We start from the raw sequence: 14,624 nt of genomic DNA on the forward strand, positions 1-14,624 counted from the left end.
TGGGCCCAAAGAGGAGGGGTTCAGGAGGAGCCTCCTTGCATGGTGGATTGCTATGCTTCATGTTTCTGTGAATTTATTACAACATCCTAACACCCAATTAGGAGTTGTATCCTTTGTCTACGAGGGTAGATTTCGACACCTCGCACAATTAATTTTGTAAAGTTTCACACAAGGTGCGATATCTCAGCGAGATTTCGCCTTTCACTAGTTGCCGAAACCAGCGAATTGGCACGTCGACATATTCGGTGAATTTCATCCAAAATTCTTTGAAAAAAATGAAGATAATAAGGCAAATATTATCACTCATTAATTCTTCTACCAAGTGTCGGCTAGAAAGACTCAACATCAAGTTTTTTTTTTTTCATTCCTAATTCCATTCCAGATGAGTCTAACATTCAGAAACCGCAAGAAAGTTCAAAGCCCAAAGCATCAGGTATTCCTCTACTTCAATCATGCAACAAGGAACCCATGTCCTAGTTCTTCTTCTTCAACTTGTTTCTATACTAAGGAGATTTCAACTCTCAATTCCCCATCTTCAAGGCTTGTTTTACATTTTGCCTTTAATGGTTCTCAATCCTTTGAGGTACTCAGGTAGCTACATCAGACAACACTTCACCGACTGTTTGCAGGGGTTTCTGAGTTTGTTAAAGACTTGGGACATGGGCAATAGGGATTTCTATGCCTTCTTCTCCATCTCCGACAATTTCCTACAGTTGCAGGCACCTTTTGTTTTCTTAAGACATCTCCAATAGTGCAAAGATGGAGGCGTCACAGAGGATCGAGTAGAGGGTTAATGGCAGAGGAGAACCAAATTCGAAGATTCCAATGACTCGGTGACTAGATCTGAGATTCAGTGAAGTTGTTTGAATTTCGCCCATATTTTTTTTTTGGTAAGACGCCCATATTTCTTTAGTTTGCCAAAAACTCAACAATTTTCCGATGACATATCGCATATATCGGTTTCGATTAAATAGAAATTCGCCAAATGCCGAAACGACTGAATTTTGTCGATTTGTTTTTCCAGGTTTCATTTTCACTTTCACACTAAAAAGAACTAACACGTAATTTAGGCTTCGGTAAAATTTAAAATTTTACCCACCAAAACAAGAAAAAATGTAAATTTTCTTAATACTATCACGTCTTTGAATTATCCGACGGTCAGAATTTAAAATGATAGTTACGACATTTGGAAAATGACGAAAACAAGTCGCTTTGGGATTAGATTCCGAATTCCGACTCAGAGATTCCGGACTCTAGCTCAGCACTTCCTGCTCCCTGTGTCTTCGTATAGAACGCTCTATCGGAGGAGAAAACCCGGGAAAGGAAAGAAAATTAAGGGAAAATGGCAGCTTTAGCTCGTTTATCCCGAAAAATTTTATGCATCGGTCTCTCATCTCAATCTTCAGCTATTTCGGTCTTTCGTGGTCTTTCGACTGAAGCATCGAAAGTTTCGGCGCCTGCAATTGCGAATGATAGAGTGAAATGGGATTATAGAGGGCAAAGGAAAATAATTCCGCTAGGGCAATGGGTTCCCAAGATTGCTGTTGATGCGTACGTCGCCCCAAACGTTGTTCTTGCTGGCCAAGTCACGGTTAACGACGGATCTTCCGTTTGGAACGGATCGGTTCTTCGTGGTGATCTCAACAAAATCACCATTGGCTTCTGCTCCAATGTGCAGGAGCGTTGCGTTCTCCACGCTGCTTGGTCGTCTCCCACAGGTTTCAATTGTTCTCGATCCAGTTCTCTTGCTTTTTGGCTCTTAGGGTTTGGAATTTTAATTGTGGGTGTTTCTTTTGGTCTGTTTATTTTGCTAGCATTTGATTATGGGTCAGGAATGCCCTCCTAGAATCCTCTTTGATATCAAATTAATGATCTATGGAGGGAAATTGAGAAGCATATAAACTCAAATAGACCATATACAAAGAATTGCCATTCTTTGTTTTTAGGAATGTACCTTTTGAAGCCATGTATTACCGGGTGAATTTACTGGCGAACTTTCAGGTTCCAAACTTGATCCGTTGGGGAAATCGTGTTACTCTATTAGGCTATCCCAAATAGTACCAGTACGTGATCCCTTTGTCGCCAACCACTGGAACAGCTTCATGAGTCAAATATTATGACATTAGGGTGATAGTCGCTGAATTTCCTGTACACCTCCAATTAGGAACTGTGTACTGGATTATTCTGCCAAATATGCAATTTCCCCTCAGATTCACAAATAACTTTTCATTTTGTGTATGTTTTAACACAGATGGTGGCTTGTATGTTAATCACTAGTCTTACTTGGCTAGGCTACAACAGGTTCGGGCTGGGCCTGAGCCCATTCCCGCCTTGACCCTAGTTCAAGGCCAAAGATTATTGTTCCTAGCCCTAAGCCCTACAGGGCCAAGCCAAGCCCATTCCTGGCCCGATTGGCCCTAATTGAGCTTGGTCGGGATGGGTTGGCCTTGATTGGCCCTAGCCCTGACCCTGACTGGCCTTGATTGGTCCTGTCTCTAGTCTTGGCCCTGGCCCTAACCCTGATTGGCCTTGGCCCTAATTGGCCCTGATTGGCCCTTGTCCTAGCCCTATTGTCGGCCCTAACCCTGATTGGCCTGGTCCTTAGTCTTAATTGGTCCTATCCTTGACCTAAAATATCAAATGTAAATTCATAAAAAAACGTAAAACTATCACAAGTAAACTAAAATAAAATTCATAGAAATATAAGATGATTCAAGCTCCTACAAAATGATAAAACAGTCAATAAGTTGATGGTGTTGCTTTAAACATAAATAATTCATGATCCATAATTCTATATTGAGCTCTGAAAGTCTCTCATTGCTTCTGTGATGGAAATTGAAAATCTCTCCCATTGCTTTGTATTTAATTTGTATTTATATCCATTTAGATTTTAGAGAAATATTGAAATCCAAATTTTTTAGGGTTTTCTAATTTGTTATTCGATGAAAATTAACGTTATTATATATAAGCTCAAAGGGAAAAAGAAAAAGATTTATCTCGATTCTTAATTTCTAAACTTCACTCCAGTCTGTCTTTCCCCTAAGTTTCTCTCTCCCTCTCTCTTTTTGGTTCTATTTTCTTCTATAGTTTTTCTCCAGCTGCAAAGAGTTAAAATTATTCATGAAAGAGAACAGGTAGAGAGAAGAATTGTAATTAAATTTAGATATATTTGAAAGTCAAGTCAATTGTAGAGAAGGTCACAGTGTCACACATAAACTCTTTTTGTAAACTTAGAAACATCAGAAATTCAAAATTCAAAAGGGATCTGATAAAATGAAAAGTTTATCTTCAAAGTTAAGACTTAAGCCGTAGGTAAGTATGTTTTCATTCATAATTGTTCGATAAATTAATATCTTTATTCAAAAAAAAAAAATCCATATTCAAAACCTTGTTAACAAGTAAATCAACAATAATTTAGTATTGATATTTTTTTGTAGTGTAGTTAAAGAAAATGATATTTTAATTACAAACACAGCTATCTGTTCATAATAAGTTTTTTTGAAATATCACATTGAAGGCAAAAGAAAGATGTCAATATTCATGATGAGAAGTTGGGGTGTAGATTTGTTAGATATTTAATTCTCTATATCTAGTCTTGTTATTTATAATATATTATCTCGTCTTAGTCCCCCAAAAAAAAGTCAATGTTCTTTGGAAACTAAAAATGACTTAGTTCAAAAAATAAAATTTACCTTAAAAATAATATAAAAAGTTAACTCATAGTCTAATATGATCAGAATGATTGAAGGTCGAATCAAAACTTATAGTTATATCAATGTTAATATGAAGGTTAGCGTAAAAATCTAATACATGATCAAGATCAAATTAACCTTAAGACTAGAGCCAAAATTAGGGTTAGGATCATGGCCATAAACGGATGGATGCTTACTACATTGGTAATGAGGTTATAATTTATTTTCATTTATTTTCTACAGAACATGATCATGATTTAAAATTTGACACATGTCAAGTATCCACCCATGTGGATTAAAATTAATTCCTCTCCATGTGGGTGGAAGTTCCAGACTCAAATCATGGGCCTAGATAAGGGCCAATATCAGGGCTAGAATCAGGGCCAGGATCAGGGCCAAAATCATGATCAAGATCAAAGCCAGAATCAGGGCCAAGATTAGAGCCCGGGTCTGGGTATAAAATTAGGGACAGGATAGAGAGTAATCCCAGGCTCGCCCTTGACCCTAGTTCAGGGCCAGAATCTTTAGCCCAAGCCCTATTCGAGTTCAAGGCGGGATCAAGGCGGGTCAAGGCTGCCAAGGCCAAACTTGTATCCCTGCAAGTATGTGAACTACTAGTTGCAGAATTTGTACCCAACCCATAGCTAGACCAATATCTTTGATGAAGGTCAAGGCATCAACATCAAGCTTTTCAATTTTATTAAAAAAGAAAAAAAAATCTTTATCAATTTTAGTTGTGAAAAGAAGTGATGGAGAATGATTTGACTTCTCAGAGATGACAAAGGCTGTTCTAATTTATAATACAGGCAAGAATTGCAATTATATATCTAGCTAGAGTTGAGTCATGACACAGTCACAGCTCTTGGCCTACATAAACTGAATTTGGATAGTGACATAATCCTTCTCCTTAACACTTCCCCCTCAAGTTGGTGTATAGGTATCCCTTATGGCCAACTTGATTATAACAGGTTGAAATTACTTAGAAGTCAAACCTTTTTTGAATACATCTGCTACCTGATTCTCGGTATTTGTAAATGGAGTAAATGCCAGTCCTTCAAGCTCCTCTTTAATGGAGTGTTGATCAAGCTCAATGTGTTGGTCTTGTCATGCTATACTGGATTCAAGGATATACGTTCCTTGATTTTGCCAGCCCATGAGACTGAGTTCTCAACTTGGTATTGGACTCTAATCCAAGTTCAAGAGAAGTCACAAAGATTGATTTGGCTTATCAGAGATGGCAAAGGCGATTTTTATTTATAATAAGGACAAGGGTTACAAATAAGATATGCCTAGCTAGGGCTGAGTCATAGCACAGTAACAGTCTTTAGCTTACATACAGTGGATCTGGATGGTTACATAATCCACATTCTTAACATCTTTCATCATCTTGGGTTTTCTATTCTTCATATTGAGCTAAAACTTAGCATGTGCTTATCTATGCCCTGACAGTTAGTAGTATTGTGTACCCCTTGAATGTCAAAATTTGCAAACAACCCACTTTAAGATATTTATAGTTTCAAGGCCTCTTTGGCAGTTTCCTATGCTGTAGAAGTTGTTACAAAGAGGTGAGTTCATAACCATTTTTGTTTATAGATGTACATTTATTGTTTCGTGATTTGTCTTTTTGAAATTGAGTATAATGTTTTAATTGAGTAAAAAAGCTTGCCTAAGGTGTTGTTTGTTTGTGGTAGAGGCCTTGTCAATTTTATAGCAGTGAATTTCTTGGTTGAGTCTGGAAATGACCCACATTTTTGTCTCTTTCAGCATGTTCAACTCCTTCTTGTTAAAATTAGTTTATATTAAGAACATTAAAGCTTAAAAAAAAAATTATAGGACCGTTGTTCAACCAACTATGATGTACGGTGCAGAGTGATGTTAAAATGAATCATATAGATAAACTCAGTGTTGCAGAAATGAGGATGCTAAGAATCTAAGATGGATGAGTGGCAAAACTAGGAAGGAGAAGATAATGAATGACCATATTAGAGTTGGTCTGGGAGTTGCTTCCATAAGTGATAGGCTTCGGGAAAGTCGTTTGATGTGGCACGGCCATGTTCAACGGAGACCTATAAATGCGCTTGTACGGATAAGTGATATAATCCATATTGAAGGAACTAGAAGAGCTAGGGGTAGACCTAAAATAACCTTAAGAGAAGTGGTGAGAAAAGATATGCATGGCTTAGGCCTTGTATCTAGCATAACCGCAAACAGAACTGATTGGAAAGCAATAATCCATGTAGCCGACCCATTTAGTTGGGACAAGGCTTATTGTTATTGTTGTTGTTTTTGTATGAACATTGTACTAGTTAAGGAAACCTCCCGATGAGCTTGCTAAGCAGGTCCCAGAGGATGGTCCTCCATTTTTGTGAAAATTTTCAAATCTATTTTCATTGTCTAAATATTTTTATGTTATTGGTATAAGGAACTCTCAAGTTATAATATTTTATTAACTACTGACTGGTTTGTTCTGATTCTTGGTGATACCGTAGTATCACTTTCTCCAGCACTCTTCATCTGCTTTGACCTTCTAGTCACTGTTATCCCCTACTAATATAGCCTTGTCCTTGTGAACGGTGTCAACATATTGACCTAATTGTCTGTTCACCAATCAGAGGAAGTTGTTAGCTGTCTGTCCCTTAGAAATCTCATTGTGCCATGAAACTATGGTTCTCATTTTACGTGCATCTTATGTCAGAGAAAACAGTGTAAAGGAACTGAAGGTAATAAGGAGAGGTACCAAGACTCTTGCAAGTACCATATTATTGTACTGCTTTGATTGTGTTCACGTGAATTTTATACATCACATGGAAGAAGCCATGGGATAGTGGCTGTCCAGGGTTTGAAGCATAGTTGAATCCCAATCTGACTGAGGCAGGTATTAGCATACATTGAACAGATAGAATGGTTTACAGCACTAATACTATTACCTTGAACTAAAGGATTTCCAGAATGGCCATCTTGCTGGTTTAGCAGTACACTTGGCGTGGGCTGAAATCTGAATTGGATAGTGTTGGGGTGAATTACAAGAGTAGGGAGAAGAAGTGAGGACAAAGACAATAGATGTTATAGAAGAATTGAGATGGTATGTTTTGGACATTCTAATTGAGCCTGGGCTAAGGCTAGTAGGAGCATCTCTCTCTCCCTTTCTCTCTCTCCCCCAAATGTGCTGCATTTGATATGTAGCCTTCTGTTGTCATATTAAATATATGGTCCACAATATGATGGATACCTTGCTTATATATTCTGAGGCTCCCAACAGTTCCTAAAACCTTTTATGAACCTATCGCTTCATTTTCCCATGAAACGAAAGTTTTCTGTTGAAATTAAACCATGGAAGGAAGTGATGAGGCCTTCCTAGCACCAAATTAAGTAGCAGTGTAGAAAGGATCCTCTAACAGCATGAAGACTGAGTTTATTTCGACATTGTTGTTGATGGTTTGAACCAACTTTCTGGTTCAGTTTCCGATTCAATCCACTCATGGGAGTTTTATTTGATTTTTTTAATGTTCTGTTGGGTGGATTAGGGATTTTGTAAGTCCAACGTCAGTCACTTATTTTAGTCTCTGAGTTTGCTTAGGATACTTGTTGTGGTGAAAATGTGCACGGAGCTCCCTGGTTCGTTCCTGATTCGGATATGGCTCTTGAGACCAAAACAATGCTAAGAGTGGGCCGCCTCTGGGGACGGGAAGCCACCTCCAATGATTAAGTCAGTTCAGGTAAGACCGTAAGAAAACTAAAGACTCCTCTTGAGGAATAAATGCTCAAGGAGATGAAGAAGAGAATGTTCTTTAGGAGAAAAATGCAGGAGAGTAATTAATGGCTGGAGTATTCAAATTTTACCGTTGTTCAGGTATAATGATGGGTTATATAGCTGGTCCAGTGGACGTTTCATAGCCTTTAGATGCTTATCTAATGAGATGGAAGGTGGAGATGATTTCTTGGAGAGGCTTGCTTAGCAAGCTAGATTGTGTGATCTTCACGTTAGTTGGAAACTTTGTTGGTGAATCAAGATGTCAGTGTCAGATTGATCTTGATGTGACATCTGCCCACAGTTGGGGGGACAAAAGAGATAGATGCAATACTCGAGGCAAGCTTGGGACAAATAAGAAGTTTCTTTGTCAATAAAGAGCATTTAATGTTTCTTGGGGCATTTAATGCTGAATTAAATGTTGTGTTAGGGCATTTAATGCTAAATTAAATGTTGTGATTGGCATTTGGATAAAGATATGTTGAATATCTTATCTGTGCTACTTTTGCCGGGAAGTTGCATGATGACAGATGTGTGTCCGAGAAGTGGTATCTCTTCTTTGCAGCTTCTCAACTGGTATCTCTCCCGAGAAGTACCAAACAAATCATCTTGGTCCAGATTTTAGCCCCTGGACTCAACCAAATGATCTACTCTGGTTCATTAGCCCCCTAGCCTTTCTAAACCAATGTTGATCCCTCTTTCTGGAAGGGCGAGGCTGAAGGGGACCTTTAGCCACCTCTTAACCGGTTTTCCTCGTTGCATCAAGCTCTCATCTTTGTCTTCGCTGAGAAGCGTTTGCAACTTTGTTGAAATACATTTTGCAACTTTTCAGAAAGGCTTTTTCATTTCTCAATAAATTCCTGCCCTAAAGGCCTTGAACATTGGCAAGATATTCTTCATAACAAGACTTATCATGAAGACCTAATGTTATAGTCATTATGGTTCAAGCCAATGAACCAGAACAGATCATTTGGCTGAGTCCAAGGGCTAAAATCTAGACCAAGATGATTCATCTGATACTTCTCCGAAGAGATATCAGTTGAGAAGCTACAAAGAAGAGATACCACTTCTCGGACACACAACTGTCCTCATACGACTTCCCAGCAGAAGTAGCACAGATAAGATATTCAACGTATCTTTATCCAGATGTCAATCACAGCATTTAATTCAGCATTAAATGCCCAGACTTTCAACATTCAATTCAACATTTAATGTTTCTTGCCCCAAGAAACATTAAATGCTCTTTGTTGACAAAGAAGCTTCTTATTTGTCCCAAGTTTGCCTTGAGTATTGCATCTATCTCTTTTGTCCCCCCAACTATGGGCAAGTGTCACATCAAGATCAATCTGACGCTGACATCTTGATTCACCAACAAAGTCTCCAACTAACATGAAGATCACATAATCTAGCTTGCTGAGCAAGCTTCTCCAAGAAATCATCTCCACCCTCCATCTCATCAGATAAGCATCTAAGGGTTGTGAAACATCCACTATCTCTTTAGGTATGGATCAACTATATGACCCATCACTATGCCTGAACAACGGTAAGACTTGAATACTCTAGCCATTAGTCTCCTGCATTTTCCTACTAAAGAACATTCTCTTCTTCATCTCCTTGAGCATTTTTTCCTCAAGAGGAGTCTCTGGTTTTCTTACCTGAACTGACTTAATCATTGGAATGGCTTCCCGTCCCCAGAGATGGCCCACTCTCACCATTATTTTGGTCTCAAGAATCAGGAATGAACCAGGGAGCTCAGTGCACATTTTCACCACAACAATACTTAACTTGCGACTAGGGCCTGGTAGAAGGTTCCCTGATGCATATAAAACACAAAGTTGTGTTTTCTTATTTGAAGCAAGCCGTGGCCTGGGTTATACATCTATTGGGCCTTGGGTCCAACTGATTTTCTTTGTAATGGACCCCCTTGATGAGCCTAAAGGTAGGAATATGGTATTACTTTGGTTTGATTATTTAATTAAGTAATTATTATTTTGTCTATTGTTTAGGATAGGGCTTAGCCTTGTCTAGTTAGAACTTCTTCCTATATTGGATACTGTTTTGCTATTGGTCCCATTGATGGGCCTAAATAATGTGTAGGACAGTAGGAGGGTAGGAGTATCATATCTACTTTTTGTCAGTTATTTTATCTGATTAACTGATTATTATTTAATTTGTTGTTAAGGATAAGACCGAGGCTTGTCTAAATAGAACACCTTACAACGGATAGTGTTTAATCTAGTTGGACACCTTAACTGGTTAAGATTGGGTATAAGGGGGTGTCACTTTGTTTCCTAATGTTTTTATATTAATGTCAAATCTATGGAGCTCAGTGTGATTTTGTTATTGAATAGAACTTACTTCTGTTTCCTTAATATTCTGTCAGATTCAAAATGCTCTGTTGTGGGATGCAACTTTCTGTTTTTAATTCTAAAAACTGGCATGGTTTCAATTCTTGATTTCTTTGCTGTTGTCTTAGTGTCCTACAATCCTACTTCAAGTTGGATTTCTCGTTCTTCTCTATATTAATATTTAATTTGATTCTGTTTTGGCTTAATTTTCTTATATTATTGCTGAAATTCGGTGGTGTTCGGATATTATTAAGCCACTTCGAAATTCTTTTTTAAAGGATCTTTTTTTCTAGTAAGATACCCATTTAACTCAAATAGTCAGATCAGACCTTGGGATTAGGCTCATCTGCTGAGGAGCTTCTTGGCATACTTTTATCCTTGGATCTGAATCCTAACCCATAAATTTCAGTTCTTACTTATTGAACTCTCTTGAAATGTGGTTTCTGAACCTGTACCTATGATTCTGGTTTGAACAAGTCTCTAGAACCCAATTGCTAAGGCTTCTAGAAACCCATCATTTCCCTTTCTGGGTTTTGTTTTTATTATATCATCATAGTAGTTGAATCTGCAAAGGATCCCAATTGTTGGTGAATAGTGTAGGTTTCATTTTTACTTTCGCTTCTTTTTGCAATTTTGCTAAATGCATTTAGAGGCTATTCCAGCCCCTACAATTATTGAGTTGAATGAACTTCTGGCTTTTGCCTTGGCTCTCTTGTGATTTATTACCTTTCCTGCTGTTGTGATTCAGCAGATGATGACTCCAGGTTCAATGGTGATGATTCCATTGGAATCTCAGAAATTTTATTTTCAATATCCAAATATATAGAATAACTGCTCCCATTACTATCCCGAACTAAGAAAGTGTCATCAGAGATAAAACTCTGAATATCTCTGACATCAAATAAACGATCAACATTACTACAACTAGAACTGTCATTATCACTCCGACAATGAATTTTTTTTTTCTTCATATCATTTGGAATGGTGTCTTCACTTTCACTGCTATTGGAAATAGCACCAAGCCTGTCATTGATTTATTTAGCCCACATCCGTGTTCTAACTCCTTGTTAGACAATATCAAATTGAACCACCGTTTTTCCATAGTCTTCTTGCCCCCTATTTGAATGAAAATATAATAGATTAATAGTCATTCAATAAAAAAGAATTGAAATATTTTGGCGGAGTGAAAAACCTGCCATGAAAAAATAGGGAGGGCTAAGATCGACACATTAATTTTTTTTCGCAATTTTTTGGAATCATATGCATCCAAAGGTGCATGTACGGTTCCTAAAGGATACTATATTTGTCTTAATCAATTGACTTCATCGTGAAAGATTACTTTTTTAGGACGAGATTAATAGCGAGATCTCAAATCAACTTATTATGAGAATTGTGTTGTATTCTAGCTTGCGTTGATTTTGATTCTTTATTTCGTACTTCTCCCCATCAACTATACAGATTACTGAGACCTGTTTTCTTTTGCTTCATAGTTTCTGTTCCGGTTCTAACTCTAGGTTTTAGTTAATTCTGAATTTTTTTTTTTTTTTTTTTTAAGTTAATTTTGTATTGAAGTTTCCTTCTTTCAACAATTTAAAAAAGTCCTGTTGCAGTTCAAACCTCTAAAACACAAAATTTCTTGTTAGCTCTTAGTTCTGCTTGGGTTTGAGGTTTTCAGTAATTGACATCTAGAAACCATCAAATTCAAAATATGTCTGGAATAAAGAATAAACATTAGGATAGATGCCAGCCTTATTCACATCCCCCCCCCCCAAAACCCGGGCCAGCCTCCCCCCAATTCGTGGTTGTGTTTCTTGAGCTAGCTTTCAGTTAGCTATCCACAATAACTCGGCTGACCCGACATATAGGGCACTTTAATGTTATTAAAGAGGGGTGGTGTTTGATGTCCCGTCTCTTGACCATTTGAGGAATTGACAACATGGTTTACATTCTGACTTCAATCATGGGTCCATAAACAGCTTTATGCATCTAATGTGCATCTGTTTATTCACTCCTATTAACTCATCATTCTGGAATTTTCTTTTGCAACTGGGACCTAATATGCCAGACAAGATAAATCTTTCATCAATCTGTTTAGCATCTATCCTAAAATCAGAGTAGCTGGAACTTCAACCTTCTGAGTTGACCCTGGAGAGTTTTGCGGTCTTATGAAATGCAAAACTGTAGTTCTTTCTGGTGGTTGAATCTTGGATGGAGTCAAATCTAAATTTTTCGTGTCATGACAGTTCTAAATTCAACTGATAACATACTTTTTCTCATGATCTATGATTTCCAGCAATTTCTTTGGTTTTCTTACTAGCAAATTGTTGACATTATCCAGGATTGCCAGCAGAGACATCTATTGAAAGATTTGTGACAATTGGTGCCTACAGTCTTCTACGGTCCTGCACGATTGAGCCGGAGTGTATCATTGGGCAGCATTCCATACTCATGGAAGGCTCATTGGTTGAGACACAGTCGATCCTTGAAGCTGGTTCTGTACTTCCCCCGGGCAGGAGAATTCCAACTGGTGAACTGTGGGCTGGGAACCCTGCAAGGTTTGTTAGAAATCTCACCCATGAAGAGACCTTGGAGATTCCTAAACTTGCAGTTGCAATCAATGACCTGAGCAAAAGCCACTTTTCAGAGTTCCTCCCATATTCAACAGCATATTTAGAAGTCGAGAAGCTAAAGAAGTCTTTTGGGATCCCTATCTAAAGGATTTTGTTGCTTTCTGTATACTTTGAGTTAAGGTGTTTTAAACGAAATAAAGGTCTTCAAGACTTGCTATTCAAACTTCTGATATTTTCTTTTTTTAAGAAAAAAACTTCTGAGTGGATTGGTTGATCAGAAAACTAGTTCTACTTGTAGATATAAATCAAATGTGTCAACGGATGGATGATAAGGGCCATTATGTGTTTATGCCCCTCAATTTTTCTGTAGAATCATTGAGCCACTGTGGAGCACGTACGGACAACATGCTATTGGCTTTGGGCTTTGGTTCTTGTACTAGTTAATGGTGGAACGCCAAATTTTCCGAGATGCTGCCTTGGGAATCCTGATTGAATGCTCTTCATAATAATTTCTTATCTGTTATTGAGAGTGAGAAATTTTGAAGTGGTTATAACTTATAAGCAGCAACCATTGTTCATTGTGTCGGCGACATATCGCCCGTGTCGGCGATATGTCGCCATGTCGCTGGGGGGCGACACGATATATACCAAATGTCGGCTACATATCACCCTGTGTCGGCGATATGTTGCCAACAAGTCGATATATCGCCGAAAAATCGGCGATATATCGCTAAATTCGCCATATATAACAAAAGCATGAGCCATACTCGACATAATTGTATAATGAATTGTAAACTTTAGTACATCTCTTTATTACTTGTGTATTTGTGTTCTCTTTGCATATTTACATTAGTTTATATGAATTTTCCAAACTTCCAATTTTGCCCGCATATAGCTGGTCATGTGCCAATTATAAATTGTAGGTTAGGTGATGTTTTAGGTCAAAATAACATTCTCAATGTTTTTATTGGCCTCCAATTAGGTTACACGTCAAATTTCATGTCAAAATGATCTAAAATACCCTTCGAAACAGATGTTCGATTTTTTATCGAACTCTTGCCAAAAGTCGCTCGACTTTTGGAGACATGTCGCCGGTGTCGCCAGGGTCCGACACGTCGACACGAGTCGACATGTCGAACCTTGGCAACAACATCCGAAACAAGTGTCTTCGAGAAAAACTATTCTTTCTGCGTTGGTCGAACCCATGTAATAAACCACGTGTACATGGCCCGTTCCATGCTTGTAATAGCTCCCACTTGTATTCGAAAATTTAGAAAATAGTTTTGAAATTCACAAATGACATTTTCTGTAACATTTTCAAATTCATTCTTTTTTACCAAAAGACCTGGATTTGAAGTAAAAATTTTACTATATTGTGAAGTAACTTTTATACCTTTGCTTATTATGGATATGATTAAAACTGTGTTCTTATCAATTCGGTAAATACATAGAAGAAATAGTTTATATGATGGGTAAAGAATGCCATCTTCAGTTTGTTATCTTCAGTTTGTTGACCAGCATTGTTTCTGAATTTCAGGTCATAAATCCAATTACTATTGCTTGTACAGTATTGTGTTTTACCAAAATAAATAAATACATGCATGCACCATTGTGACTTGATTTGCCCCGTTTCTCGAAATCTATCATGGAAGCAGAGCTCGGACGTACCTGTGACATACTTCTGTCACCCATCCCTCTTCCAGAATTAGGATCAGATCTCCTTGGGAGTTGACATCTACCACAATTCTCCCCCTCCCCCCAACCCCAGCTTGACCACCTCAGAAACGTATAGCCCTTTTATGCATGACCCATCAACATTACCCCAACATATCACCCAGAAGAGCCCGATCAACTACCCACCTGGGTATAGACGAAAACATCTTTCATGGAGGAGTAAATCTTCCCTTAAGATGTGGGATCCATGTCCTAAGGAAGACTCAGGTGCAAATCCGAACACTTACCTGCTTTGCGAGACATGCACCACTTGACATGACTAAATGGTCCGATCATGGCAAGCTGCAGATATGGAACTAAAATTACCTCGACTGTGGAAGTAATCAGAATCCGCGACACTGAAACCCAAATTTCTTAAGGTTCAGGAGGATTCTAACCAGACTAATATCCATTTCCATTTTCAATGACCAATACTAGGATGCAAGTGTCCCCCAAAAAAAAAAATCCCAACAACTCCACCAAGCACCCATCATCTCTGAAGTAAAATTACAATTCATGGAAAATAGGAATGGGATAGAGCCCTTCAATCGAC

The 14,624-nt window shown here is 38.0% G+C and overlaps 1 protein-coding gene across 1 annotated transcript; it reads left to right on the plus strand.

The window, feature by feature from the left end:
• The first annotated feature begins 1,212 nt into the window (after positions 1–1,212).
• On the plus strand, positions 1,213–12,867 carry LOC149021717 (gamma carbonic anhydrase-like 2, mitochondrial). Its single transcript, XM_089149915.1, has 2 exons — positions 1,213–1,718; positions 12,127–12,867. Exons 1-2 carry the CDS (start codon positions 1,343–1,345, stop codon positions 12,501–12,503), a joined length of 753 nt encoding a protein of 250 aa, XP_089006041.1. The 5' UTR covers positions 1,213–1,342; the 3' UTR covers positions 12,504–12,867.
• Positions 12,868–14,624: the final 1,757 nt, after the last annotated feature.

This window comes from Hakea prostrata, chromosome 3, assembly GCF_041222555.1.
Source record: "Hakea prostrata isolate BN-2017 chromosome 3, UWA_Hpros_2, whole genome shotgun sequence".
In the NCBI taxonomy this organism is placed as follows: Eukaryota; Viridiplantae; Streptophyta; class Magnoliopsida; order Proteales; family Proteaceae; genus Hakea; species Hakea prostrata.

Excerpts from the sequence above, each read along its gene's own strand:
- LOC149021717 (XM_089149915.1), top strand. The coding sequence starts at position 1,343 with ATGGCAGCTTTAGCTCGTTTATCCCGAAAAATTTTATGCATCGGTCTC. Across the intron at positions 1,719-12,126 it reads TGCTTGGTCGTCTCCCACAG|GATTGCCAGCAGAGACATCT; the intron begins GTTTCAATTGTT and ends GACATTATCCAG.